The 14,632-nt window shown below is 40.8% G+C and overlaps 1 protein-coding gene across 20 annotated transcripts in view; it reads left to right on the top strand.

The window, feature by feature from the left end:
* Positions 1–14,632, top strand: part of SNX31 (sorting nexin 31) — a 70,835-nt gene that overhangs the window by 38,012 nt on the left and 18,191 nt on the right. For 19 of the 20 annotated variants that reach the window (XM_077943921.1, XM_077943920.1, XM_077943919.1 and 16 more), the window contains 2 exons: positions 5,462–5,554; positions 9,075–9,278. In XM_077943921.1, coding sequence (XP_077800047.1) covers positions 5,462–5,554; positions 9,075–9,278 — 297 coding nt within the window. The remainder of the gene's footprint in view (positions 1–5,461; positions 5,555–9,074; positions 9,279–14,632) is intronic. The other variant, XM_077943930.1, reaches the window with a different exon arrangement.

The raw sequence follows: 14,632 nt of genomic DNA, 5'->3' as shown, positions 1-14,632 counted from the left end.
TAATATTGTTCCTGTGGGAAATGTCATCTTTATGGCATGTCTTTTGCTTCTCATTATGATGAGAGGTCAGAGCTTTGAGCATCATAATGTGACTTTTTAAATTTGTCTTCATTAAAGAGTTATAACCAGAGGGAAACAGATGATGGTACTTCCTCTGCTCAAAGCTAAAAAAGAAGGGGGCTTCATGGGAGGCACACTGAATTGCAATTTAAGAAATGAATTCTGTCCCTTGTTCTGCCACTGGTCCTCTCTCTGAGTGACTCTGGGCCAGCCACTGCATCCTTCTGAACCATGACATCTCCCTGTTGAGAGGAGGTGGAACTAACATCATCTCTAAGTTTTCTGCAAACTTTAATAGACTGTCATTCTAACCTTAGCTTATTGCCTGGCAAAGTCTCCAAAAAATTGTCGTTGATGTCATAATAATCTTTATCATCACTGTTATCATCATCATCGTCATCATCATCATCATTGTTCCCTGAATCTGGGTAGAGGAGCTAAGAAGTCAAAGGTGGGTCCAAGTTCAGTAGGAGAGTCAGGACCATAATCACTACCTCATTTGGGAGGCCTGCCTTGGCTCTCCCCAGAAGAAAATGCCTGCCTTCCTCCAACTTCTCCCAACCAGACTCTGAATGGCCAAGGGCAGAGACTGTCTCATTCCTTCTGTGTCCTGGGTGCCTGGAATATGTGAAAGACTAAGAAGTGGCCAGGCGTGGTGGCTCACACTTGTAATCCCAGCACTTTGAGAGGCCAAGGCAGGTATTTTGAGGTCAGGAGTTCAAGAATGGCCTGGTCAACATGGTGAAACCCCGTCTCTACTGAAAATACAAAAATTAGCTGGGCATGGTGGTGCACGCCTGTAGTCTCAGTTACTCGGGAGGCTGAGGCAGGAGAATCACTTGAACCCAGGAGGCAGAGGTTGCAGTGAGCCAAGAATACGTCACTGTACTCCTGCTTGGGCGACAGCATGAGACTCTGTCAAAAAAGAAAAAAAAAGACTAAGAAGCAGTTATCCTTTAAAAAAGTTAACATGAAAAGCTCTTGAGTTCTGATAAATAATGGAGCCATCATAATTAACTATTAAGAGGCACAGCTTTGATTTTCTAAAGCAGATGTGCCCATTGATAGCCAATGAGTCAACTGAATTCCCACAGCCTGTTTCCTTTCTTCTCCTCCTCTTTTAACCTGAGTTTAAAAATGAGAGATTACATTTAAAACTGTAAGTAAGTATAAATTTTGAAGGCTCAGTCAATTCTGGGCCTGCATTTCAGCAGGGCCATTGCTGGCCTGGACAGTAATACAAATTAGAAAAAGTACCCCATCCTCCAGGTGGGGCTAGCCCTGCGTCGGGGCCCATGGCTTGGTGAGTGGAGGAGGGCTGACCTTTGGCTTCCTGACTCCCCCATGCCCTGGTGACCTTGTCCAGGCAAATGTGTCCCTCGCCCTTCTTTACCACGCATTAGCCAGAACCAAGTGGCAAGTGCCTGCCTTTGAGAGGCATGTGACCTCCATTTCTCGCTACTGTGCCCTCTGCAGAGGATGCTAGAGCATGTGTGATCGAAGCTCAGGAAGACCATGGCTTATGTGATTTTGCTTGAGTTTTTAATTTTTTAATTTTATTATTTTTTCTTTTTTTCTATCTGCAGCACCTTTAGGATGCTTGATTTTTTTAAGTTCAGTTCTGCATAAACCCCTCTCAGCCAGTGTTCAGGGAACCATGTAACTGAGTAGACTTGCCTAGACTCGACTTTCATTGTCTGGATCTACTCAGAGTGAGGCACCGGATAATATCGCATTTGAGTGATGACTTGTGAACCCATAATCAGGGTCAACTCTTTTCAAAGGTAATGATATAAGGCTGGGCACAGTGGCTCACGCCTGTAATCCCAGCACTTTGGGAGGCAGAGGTGGGCAGATCACCTGAGATAAGGAGTTTGAGACAAGCCTGGCCAATGTGGTGAAACCCTGTCTCTACTAAAAATACAAAAATTAGCCAGGTGTGGTGGCACACGCCTGTAGTCCCAGCTCCCAGCTACTCGGGAGGCTGGGGCGAGAGTATGGCTTGAGCCCAGGAGGCAGAGATTGCAGTGAGCTGAGATCACATCACTGCACTCCAGCCTGGGCAACAGAGTAAGACTGTCTTAAAAAAAAAAAAAAAAAAAGGGCCAGGTGTGGTGGTTCATGCGTGTAATCCCAGAACTTTGGGAGGCCAAGGCAGGCCAATCATCTGAGGTATCTGAGGTCAGGAGTTCCAGACCAGCCTGACCAACATGGTGAAACTCCATCTGTACTAAAAAGACAAAAAATTAACTGAGCATGGTGGCACACGCCTGTAATCCCAGCTACTTGGGAGGCTGAAACAGGAGAATCACTTGAACTCAGGAGGCAGAGGTTGCAGTGAGCCGAGATTACACCATTGTACTCCAGCCTGGGCAACAGGAGTGAAACTGTCTCAAAAGGAATGAAACAAAACAGTTACGTTACCTTTGCTATAGGACATCTGCATCTCTGTGTCTGAGGATCCAGTTACTCTGATGGTGAATGACATGTCTTGGGTTAGTACTTACTGCCGTGACTCCTGTTTATCTTTACACAGCCATCCCTTCTTTTCGATACTGTTCCCCTGTGCTAACAGACCTTACGGGATTCTACCATCAAGTACAATTCAGGAAAGAAGGCAGTGTTTAGTTCTTTACACCCATGCTTTCTCGTATGGTCTGTAGATTTGGTTTGAAGAAGAACTGGTGACAAGGAGAAAGCCTTGGGGTAGGTAGCTACCTACCTGCTAAGAATTCAGTGGCTTGGGCAAGGGTAGAAGGGCCTGCTGTAGTGCCCAGACCTGGGTTTGCTCTAACTCCTGCCACTTACTCGCTGGGTCATCTTGAACATCATAACCTCTCTGAACCTCAATTTACTCATCTGTAAAATGGTGGTATTGTTCCTCCCCACAGAATAGAGTAGGCCCACCTTATCCTTGGTCTGGCTTTCTGTGGTTTCAGTTACCTGCGGTCAAGCATGGTCTGAAAATATTAAGTGGAAAAATTTCAGAAATAAACAATTCATAAGTTTTAAATTGCACGCCATTCTAAGTAGTGTGATGAAATGTCTTCCTGGCCCGGAACATGAATCATCTCTTTGTCCAGTTTATTCATCTTGTCTGCATCATCCACCCATCAGTCACTCAGTAGTGATCTCAGTTATCACCATCCTGGTATCCCAACACTTGTGTTCAAGGCCCCAGTTTTACTTAATAATGGCCCTAAAGTGCAAGAGTAGTGATGCTGGCATATTGTTATACTTGTTCTATTTTCTTATTAGTTATTGTTGTTCATCTCTTACTGTGCCTAATTTATAAATTAAACTTTATCATAGGTGTGTATATGCAGGAGAAAACATAGTATATACAGAGTTTGATATTATCCATGATAGTACCAGTCCATCCTGTCTGGGAGTCTTGGATAGTATCCCCCAAGGATAAGGGGGACCACTGTAGTTGGGAAAAAGTCAATAACAAAATCGATCTAAAGCAAGTTTTCAACAAATATTAGTTATTTTTCTTCTCCTCTCTAAACCCATGTCCTTTTCCCAGCCTAAAGCAATATTTAAGGCATATTCAGCTTTTCATTATTCTCTGAGAGATAAAGCATAACCTGCCAATATCACTGAGGGATGTAACAGATAGGCTTATGTTCAGACTAAGGTGAAAATAAGTGCCTGATAATTGGCAAAGAATTGCTGGGCATTGCCGTATGTAGGACACTGGGCAAGGCACGCTGAGATGACGGGCGCAGTGTCTTCCCTTAGGGGTTGACAGCCTAACTGAGGGACAATGGCCAGTTCTGCTCTGTCATGACAAGTCAGAGCAGCACAGGCCGAGTGTGTGCAGCTGAGGAGGTGGACAGCTGATTCCATGGCTTCCCCGGGGCCAGACTGGCTAAAAGGGGAAGGGAGCTGGGTGCCGAGAGGAGAGGGAAGGAGCACAGGAAAAGGTGCCTAGCTCAGGGAGGGTAGGCTGAGACAATAGGCTTTGTTACTTCCACGTTTCATGTTGCTTCACCACAATCCTGACGGGCTTCCACAGGGGGCTGTTGCCTTCCAGGAGATTTCTGCCTTTGAGCCCAGTGTCGTTCTGCTGAAGTCTACAGTGGATTAGGAAGCAACCAAGAACCCCATTAGGGATTTAGAGTTTGGGAACACTTGCTGGTGGTGGTTACCCTAGGCTGACCAGACAGGACCCAATAATATATTCAACTTTAATTTTTTTAATGTAAAATTAGTTTTTATCTTATAAAAAGTTTGCAAGTGTGGAAGAGTTCAAAAATGAAAGTAGATGTCACCCCAAATCTTAAATCAACCAGACATATAAACTATTAATTAACTCTTTGGGCATATTTATTTCATATACATTTCATGTATTTGCACATCCATTTCCTTGACTCGTAAGTATCCATATGAGGAATTCTTGTTGTTTTACATTTATTTTTTGTTGTTTTATAAAAATTAGGGTCTACTACTAGACTCTTACTTGGTAATATGATATTTTTCATGTACATTACACACATTTCCTATGTTGTTAAATATTCTGTGTAATTTTTAATGATAGCATAGCCTATTATTTAGTTATACCCAAACTCAATTACCTCTTTTGGGGCATTTCATAACAGTACTTACGTCATAGGATGGCGGTAAGGATTGACTTTTGTTCTGAAGCAATTAGAACATTGTCTGACACACTGTAAGCACTATACATGTGTTTGCCACTATCAAGTTGAAAATGTTTCATTGTTATAAACAATAGCAGTAATTGACTTATCGATATATTTTTTTCCAATATCTATGTTTATGATTCAAATATACTTATTATTTGGAATTCCTTTTTGTCAATTGCCAATACATAGCTGTTGTCCATTTTCCTGCTGGTGATGCTTACATTTTTCCTATTGCTTTATATAAATATTAACTGTTTGGTATATATGATGCAATCGTTCTCCTTGGTTTTCCATTTGATTCTTAGTTTTGTTTTTGGTGGTTTTCATGTACAGAAGTTTTATGTTTTCACATAATTATATATGACTATTTCTTCATTATGACATTTTGTTTTTATATCTTAAAAAAGACATTACCTACCTCAAGGTCAGATAAAAATATTTACCTTTTTTTTTTTTTCCTAATTGTTTTATGGTCTTATACATTTAAATCTTTGTCTGGAATTTATTTGATTGGGTGGTGTGGGGAAAGAGCTGATTTTATTTTCTTTTTTGCCAAGTGTTGCCAATTGTCCCCAAGCTATTGAACAATCCTTTCTTACTAATTTAAAAAATAAGGCTTATAACATGCTAAATCCCTAAATATATATCCACTTGGGTTTGTTTTTATATCCCTTCATACAAAAGAGTATGTTTTTGTCAGATTGATTAATTTCTGTTAAGACTGCTAATTTTACAACTTCTGTTATTTTAAGGCAATACAGGACATTGAAAAAGAGTGGGCCAAACCCACACAGGCGCAGAGGCAGAAATTAGAAGCTTTCCAGAAAGAAGACAATCAAACAAAGGTGAATCAAATATTGCTCCAAGAGAAATCCCTTGGAAGGGAGTTAAAGAAACATATTAGAATTGAACTGTTTCTGTAATTTATAAACCTACCAAGCACTAAAAGTGGGGCTCTTTTTAAAAAAATGAGAATACCTTCATTGATTGTTCTGAGTACGGAATTAGTAAAAGCTTATTGTTTAAAGATTCTAAAAAAATACAGATGGTATATTGTGAGTCCTCTGCTAAGTTAATTAATATAGATCCTCCGCATTATTTTTAGTGACTACAGAGTATTCCATTTTATGGTTATATTATCGTTTGGCTAACCACTTTTCTGTTATTGGAAGTCGGGTTGTTTCCAGCTCTTGCTGCTATAAATCACTTTGGCAGCAAGAGCCATGAGGCCCAGGGCTATGTCTAATTTATACATACTCTGCGTATTCACAGCACCTGGTACAGTTCCTGGCTGAAGTCCCTGAATACTGCAGCCAACATCCTCTTTCTATGCGTATGTGTTCTATTATTGCTTAGGATATATTTCTAAACATTCATTTTTAAAGTTTCCGTAAAGATGTTACCAACTCACATACCTCCTGCCCCTAAGCAGCGAATGTGAGTCTGACAGACAAGATGCATTTTAAGAGAAGAAACGGCCTCTGTTTCCTTGTGTTGTCTTTTTAAAAATTCTTTTGGCTTTGCCAGTGTTCACAACTGCAACACTGATTTTTGAATGAAATACAACCAAAATTTAGAGGACTCGTTTATACGTAACAGAAAATAATTCTTCAAAGGCTCACTGAGATTTTTATTGATGAACTGCAAAAAAGAAAAAGGAAAGGCACATATTGCCACAATTTAGTATCCCCTGCCACCCGCCAGCCCGGTGTTCTACCTCAGCTTTGTCACAAAAAAAGGAGCTCAGTTTTTCTCTGAGTTTGGAAATTTTGACAAGTGCAGCTTCTGTTTTGATAGATAGAATATTGCTGTTACTTTAGATGCAATTACAAACTGTGTACGCCACAAGCAAGTCTTTGTACGTATCTGCCCTATAAACCTCTTAATTTGGTAAGAATGTTGTTCTTACCATGCTCTGCCAAAATGTGTATTTGTAGTTTTTCCACAAAATAAATTTTATCTTCTATGATAAACATTTGATCTGAATTTACCATACTTTTTGTAATAATGCTATTTTTAAAAAGCTTTGCTTTGACTACATAAATTGAATGAAAAAAATTTAATTATTATTGAAATTTACTTTCTCTCAAAGCATCTGCATGTACTCATATGCAACCAACATTATTTGTTTGTGAAGTTCTTCGGCTAATGGAGCAAACACATTAACAACTATATTTTATGTACAAGAAAACTTGGAATTGAAAATGAGTGAAATTAACTTAAAGAAGACTCATTTGATCTAAATCAGAGAAAGGCTGTGGTCCATGGGCCATGTTTTTTGTAAATAAAGTTTTATTGGCACACAGTTACAATCATTCATTCATGTATTGTCTAAGGTTGCTTTTGTGTTGCAGTGGCAGAGGTAAGTAGTTGCAACAGGGACCATATGTCTGTATAGCTGAAAATATTTACTAGATGGTTCTTTACATAAAAGTTTACCAATACCTGATCAAAATGAAAATAAATTAATATAAACATATTTTCTGCAGCTGTGTATGTCAAATTGTCTTTTTTAGATACAATCTTAACTAATTTTCAAGTAGATAATCCTTGTAGCTTTCTGTCTTCTGGTGTTCATATAGTTAGTAATATCACAACACCTGTTTATCGAATGTCAAATGCCAACAGGTATTTTATATAAGTTACTTACTGATCACCAACTTTTTTGCAAAATAGAGCTTCACTTTTCAAACACTTTCATTTCTTTTAGTTCATTGCAGCCAAGAGATTATTACAATTTTAAAGAAGTGTTATCAAACAATAAGATAAACAATTATAGATTTATACCATATCAGTTAGAAAGTGTCGTAGCAAAAGCATGACACTACTCTCTGTCTGCTCTGTGGCAAGATGACTCAGCTCCTGTCCCCAGTCACTGCACAAGTACCATGTACTCACAGCCTGTCCTTTCTGAAGTTTCTCACTGACCCAACCAAAGGCCAGCACCTTACTGCATCTCCCTAGCTGAAGCCTGGACAGTGGCACAATGAGCTGGCACATGTGGCTGGATGGGACAGTGGCTTTGAATACTCCTGCCGGCATGAGATCAGGAGTCAGCTGTCCCTTACTGCTTCTGTCTCGGCCTGTTTCACTGTATCAGAGAATGCCACTGGAGTCTTTGTAAAGGAAGTGTGAGTTACCTTGCTTCAGGAAAGGATCACAAGTTGTCACTGGGTAGTGTTCTTTCTGATTTAGCCATGTGCTAAAGTGGGAACTGTTCTCTGCATGCACATCTCACATACCACTAGGCCAGGCCCATGGCGGAAGCTGGAAGAACAGAGTGGAAGTCACCAAACCCATACCAGCTTATTTAAATGCAATCATTAATAAAATGAAAAGCCCTGGACAGATGTTAATGAGACAGGATGCCTTGATCAGTGGTGTGACTGCAACTGTCCTCAGTTCTTATGTCACTTCAGAAACAGAGGGAAAAGTTAAATTTTAAAAGTCACATAAAAGTGTTCCTTTGGCAACTGGGGACTCTCTGGAATTCTATTTAGAAAGCAGACCAGCTCGTGCCCTCATTGCCATTTCTAAAATCTCTTTCTCTGGCAATTAATAACATCATCATATAAAGCAGCCTGTAGAAATGAACTACTTTTCTTCCTACATAGATCTCAGCTTAACTTTTTAAAAGCCAGTATTTTAGGCCAGGCACAGTGGCTCACGTCTGTAATCCCAGCACTTTGGGATCCGAAGCAGGCGGATCACGCCGAGATCAGGAGGTCGAGACCATCCTGGTCAACATGGTGAAACCCTGTCTCCGCTAAAAATACAAAAATTAGCCGGGCACAGTGGCACTTGCCTGTAATCCCAGCTACTTGGGAGGCTGAGGCAGGAGAAATGTGTGAACCAGGGAGTCGGAGGTCGCAGTGAGCTGAGATCGCACCGCAGCACTCCAGCCTGGGTGATAGAGTGAGACTTCGTTTTTTTTTTTTTTTTTTTTTTTTTTTTTTAAAGCCAACGTACACTTTTTTGTTTACTTGCTATTATAATCTGCTGAGACAGAATCATATCTGTTCATCCATTTTATGGACTCTTTTCTTCATTCTTCATTTACTCATGGAATATTTTCATTTCCACTGTGTACCAAGCACCATAACAGGGGCAGGGACACAATGGTGAAAGAGGCAGGAATGGTCCCTTCCCTGGAAGGACACTCCAGGAATTTCCCCCAGGCTTCTGGTGAGCACCAGGGCATTATCTCCATTTGTATGACCAAGAAGAAAAGGTGCTTTCACTGTGACTTAGTTCCGTGTATTCTCCTAGAATGGCAGTAGCTTCTGACATGAGGTTTTCATCTGTTTCAAGTGGTCTTTTGCTTCTTCTTGCTTCTCCTCCTGCCCATCACCCTCTTTGGAGCAGTTTTTGGAGCTGGCCCGGGAGGTACAGCACTATGGATACCTGCAGCTGGATCCTTGTACCTGTGACTACCCAGAACCAGGCTCTGGAGCTGTTCTTTCTGTCGGCAATAACGAGATCAGCTGCTGCATCACCCTGCCTGACAGCCAGACCCAGGATGTCATTTTCCAGATGAGCAGGGTGAAGTGCTGGCAGGTCACTTTCCTTGTGAGTATCTTGGCACCTTGCTTTGCCCATGACTTAAAAATCCTAGTACACTTGATGACAACGTTGACACTAGGGAGACAGGTTTACCATTTGAATCTGTACCTTGAGCGGAGTGACATCTAAGCCACATTAAATATCACCTAGTGGTAAAACCTATCTGTAGTCTGATGCAGGTTCCCCACCCAGGGAATCAGAAACATCGATCTTTCCACCTTCCAACAGCAGGCCTCCCTACTGCTTGAAGGGTGGCTGTAGTAATAACAGCAGATGGCAATAACAGCTATCATTTATTGAGCACTTACTACGGGCTCGGTGCTGACAAGGTCTCTACCCTTCAAGACTGGCACCGACTGGCAGAGTTTTTCTTACAACACCTTGGCATCATGCTTGCATTGCCAGCTCCTTGCAAGAGAAACCCTTATCAGATTTATTGAGTGCCCACTTTTTACCAGGGACTGTGCTGCACTGTCTCATCTATTATGTAATTCAGCCCGTAAGACCCCAGTGAGCTAAGTGGTGTTATCCTCTTTACACAGGAAGCTGAGGTTAACTAATAGAGGACAAAAGTTATCAGAGCATGACACCAACTTGTTAAATCCATGGAATCCCTGGGAATTTTTCAGCTGGGCTCATACTTGACCTCTCTGTGGCATTCGATACTGTCAACCATTTCTTCCTTCTCAAAAATCTCCTTTCTCCCCTACTTTTGTGGGCCACTTCTCCCTCTGAGCATTCCTGAAATGCTGGTGTTTCTGGCATTGCATTCTAGCATAATTCCTCTACATATTCTATGAAACCAATCGCCCAGATCCTTCTCAAAGGCCCAGTTTTTCCTACCTCCGGATGCCTTCAACCAGATGTCTCACAGACATCTCAAACTCAGCCTTTACCCAAAGCAGACGTGTCCTTTCCTCCTTATGCCTTTCATGGGGTTCTTCTGCCTGTGTTCCCTATCTTGGTCAAGGGAATTTCCACTACCACACCCTAACTGCCAAACCAGAAATCTTGAAATTATCTCTGACTTTTCTCTCTCTCTGACCCTACACATTTAAGTGCTAATGGAGGCCTATCCATTCTATACTTTGCTGTCCCTCAAAAGTCTCCCTTACCAGCCTGGGCAACATGGCAAAATCCCATCTCTACAAACTAATACAAAAATAAGCCAGGCATGGTGGTGTGCACCTGTGGTCCCAGCTACTGGGGAGGCTGAGGTGGGAGAATCCATTGAGCACGGGAGGTAGAGGCTGCAGTGAGCTGAGATTATGCCACTGCACTCCAACCTGGGCAACAGTAAAACCCTGTCTCAAAAAAATAAAAATAAAAAAATAAAAAGACAAAAAAAAATTTCCCTCTATCTCCGCACTCACAGCTTGGTCTCAACATGCCCTGTGTGGATGGATTGAACAGTTTCCTAACCCTTCTCCCTATACCACTCTTTCCTCCTGGAGGTCAGAGAAAATATTTTGTATGATCTTAGCCCTTTGAAACATATAGAAACATGTGTTGTGGCCCCAGCTCTGATCTATCTTGGTAAATGTTTCACATGTATCTTAAAAGAATGTGCCTTCCATTTTGGGTAGAACATTCTATAAATATCAATTGCCTTAGAGATTGGCTCGTTTTTGCTCTGCATAACTTGTTGGAAGTCCATCCAGTTGCTGACTGTATCAGTAGTTTGTCTCTTTTTCTTGTTGAGCTGCAGTCCATGGTCTGGTTGTTCCAAAGTTTGCTTCACCATTTACTCATTGAAGAACCTCTGGTTGTTTCTAGTTTTTAGCTATTATGAATAGAGCTGCTATAAACCTTCACATACAGGTGTGTGTTTGACCATGAGTCTTCATTTTCCTGGAATAAATGCCCAGGAGTACAATTGCTGAGTCATATAGTAATTGCATGTTTACTTTTTAAAGAAACTGCCAAACTGTTTTTGAGAGTGGCTATATCATTTTACATTCCCACCAGGAATGTGCAAGTGAGCCAGTTTTCTGCATTCTCACCAGCATTTGGTGTTGTCACTATTTTTTTTTATTGTAGTCATTCTAATATATGTGTAAAGGTATTTCATTGTGACTTAAGTTTGCATTTCCCAATGGGTTATGATGCTGAATATCTTCATGTGTTTATCTGCCATCTGTATATCTTCTTTGGTAAAATGTCTTCTCATATATTTTACCCATTTTTGAATTGGATTGTTTGGCTTTTCCTGTTGAGTTTTGAGAGTTATTTATGGATTCTAGATACGTGTTCTTTGTTGGCCATCTGGTTTCCAAATATTTTCTCTTACTCTATAGTTTCGGGTTTTTTTGTTTGTTTGTTTGTTTGTTTGTTTTTGTTTTGAGACAGAGTCTCACTCTGTCACCCAGGCTGGAGTGCAGTGGTGCAATCTCAGCTCACTGCAGCCTCTGCCTCCCAGGTTCAAGGGATTCTCCTGCCTCAGCCTCCCGAGTAGCTGGGAATACAGGCATGCGCCACCAGGCCTGGCTAATATTTTGTATTTTTAGTAGAGCTGGGGTTTCACCATGTTGTCTTGGCTGGTCTCAAACTCCTGACCTCAAACAATCTGCTCATCTCGGCCTCCCAAAGTTCTGGGATTACAGGTGTGAGCCACCACACCTGGCCCACTCTATAGTTTTTCATCCTCTTAAACAAGGTCTTTTGCAGAGCAAAAATTTTTAATTTTGATTAAATCTGATTCATCAGTTTTCCTTCTTTGGATTGTGCTTTTACTGTCAAGTCCAAGAACTCTTTGATAAATCCTGTTATAGATGCTGAAGTTTTTCTATTTTTTTCCTTAAAGTTTTACAGTTAGGGGTTTTACATGTAAGTTCATGATCTATTTTCAGTTAATTTTTGTATGGAGGATGAGACTTAGGATAAGGTTATCAGACCAGGCGCAGTGGCTCATGCCTATAATTCCAGTGCTTTGGAGGGCCAAGGCGGGCAGATTGCTTGAGGTCAGGAGTCTGAGAGCAGCCTGGCCAATATGGAGAAACCCTGTCTCTACTAAAACTACAAAAATGAGTGGCTGTGGTGGTGTACACCTGTAATCCCAGCTACTTGGGAGGCTGAGGTAGGAGAATCCCTTGAGTCCGGGAGGGGGAGGTTGCAGTGAGCTGAGATTACGCCACTGCACTCCAATCTGGGAGACAGAGCAAGACCCTGTCTCAAAGTAAAATAAAATAAAATAAAAATAAGATGGTTATTCCCCCATCCCCAACCTTTTGTTTCTTTGTTTGTTTGCTTCTGGAGATCCAGTTGCTCCAGTACCATTTGTTGAAATGAGTGTCTGTCCTCAATTGAGTTATTTTCACACCTTTGTCAAAAATCAGTCGGGCATGTTTGTATAGGTCTGTTTCTAGGTTCTCTGTTCTGTTTGGCTGATCTATGTGTGTATTCCCCCACCAATATCACACATGTCTTTCTTTGTAACAGCTTTATTGAGATATAATTCACATACCATACAATTCACCCATATAAAGTATACGATTCAATGGTATGGTATTTAGTATATTCACAGAGTTGTGCAGCCATCACCACAATCAATTTTAGAACACTTTATCACCTGAAAAAGAAGCCCCATACCCTTTAGTTGTCACCTTCCTGTCCCCCCAGCCCTAAAAAACCACTAATCTACTTTCTGTCTCTATAGAACAGATTTGCCTATTCTGGATATTTTATATTAATGGAATCATATGACATGTGATGCTTGTGACTAGCTTTTTACTTAGCATGTTTCCTGGTTCATTCTTGTAGCATGTATCATCAGTACTTTATTATTTTTTATGGCCAAATAATAGTCCACTTTATGGTTATAGCATATTCTACCCATTCGTCCATTGATAGACTTTTGGGTTGCTTCTATATTTTGGCTGTTATGGTTTATGCTGCTATGAACATTTGTGCACAAGCTTTTGTGTAGATGTATGTTTTTATGTCTCTTGGGTATATACCTAGGAGTAGAATTATCATTGGGTCAAATGATATTCTGTGTTTAACTTTTTGAGGAACTGCCAGCCTACTTTCCAAAGTGGCTGCACCATTTTATATCCCCACTAGCAGTAAAGGGTTTTGATTTCTCCCCTTCCTTGCCAGTACTTGTTATCAATTTTTTATTATAGCCAACCTAGTAGATAGATGTGACATGGTATCCCATTGTGATTTTATTTATCTTAGTATTTTTTCTCTCTCTGCTTTATTTGGGGTTGTTTCTATTGCTATAGCTTTAAGATTATTGCTATTTTCTGCTGTAATGTCTAACATTGCTATTTATCCCATCCAGTGCATTTATACTTCTAGTGTTGTATTTTTCATCTCTAGAAGTTCTGTTTAGGTCTTTTTTACATCTTTCATTTCTCTCCTTATCATACTTCTATTTTTCTCCAAATTCCTGAGTGTATAGAACATACTTTAAATAGCAGTTTCAATATTTTTGCTACTATTTCCATCATCTCTGTCATTTCCGGATCTACTTCTACTGATCGATACTTTTTTCTTTTTGTTTGTTTTTATCACCTGACACTGAGTATGCACCATTGATTGATTTTTCTACTGTTTGCAGATCATATCTTCCTCCTCCTATGCATGCCAGGTAATTTTTTGTGGTATGCTAAACATTGTGAATTTTACATTGTTGAATGTCGCATTTTACTGAATTCCTTTAAAGAATATTAGATGTTATTCTGGCGTGCAGTTAAATTACTTAGGATTGGTTTTACTTTTTTTTTTTTTTTTTTAAAGAGATAGGGTCTCACTCTCTTACCCAGGCTGGAGTGCAGTGGCACAATTATGGCTTACTGCAGCCTTAACCCCGTGGGCTCAAGAGATCCTCCTGCCTCAGCCTCCCAAGTAGCTGGGACTACAAGCATGTGCCTATGCCCCGCTAATTTTCATTTTTTGCAGAAACAGGGTCTTGCTATGTTTCCCACGCTGATCTTGAACTCCTGGCCTCAAGCAGTCATCTACTTCACCTGCCCAAAGTGCTGGGATTACAGGCATGAGCCCCCATGCCTGGCCAGTTTTACTTTTTTGATGCTTGCTTTTAAACTTTCTTTTCTTTTTTTATTTTTTATTTATTTATTTTTTTGAGATGGAGTCTCGCTCTTGTCGCTCAGGCTGGAGTGCAGTGGTGCGATCTCTGCTCACTGCAAGCTCTGCCTCCCGGATTCAGGCCATTGTCCTGCCTCAGCCTCCCGAGTAGCTGGGACTACAGATGCCCACCTGCCTTAATGAAGTTGCAGAGCAGTCTTTAGGGCTAATTTAGCCCTTTATGCCTTAGCTACCATTCTTAAGACTCTACCTGACATCTTGTCTATTGTCTCTCTGCTCTGGCTGATGGGAACATGAACTCTTTCCAT

This window comes from Macaca mulatta, chromosome 8, assembly GCF_049350105.2.
Source record: "Macaca mulatta isolate MMU2019108-1 chromosome 8, T2T-MMU8v2.0, whole genome shotgun sequence".
NCBI lineage: Eukaryota > Metazoa > Chordata > Mammalia > Primates > Cercopithecidae > Macaca > Macaca mulatta.
Note: the sequence above shows the minus strand (reverse complement) of the source record. Positions and strands in the feature narration are given on the sequence as shown.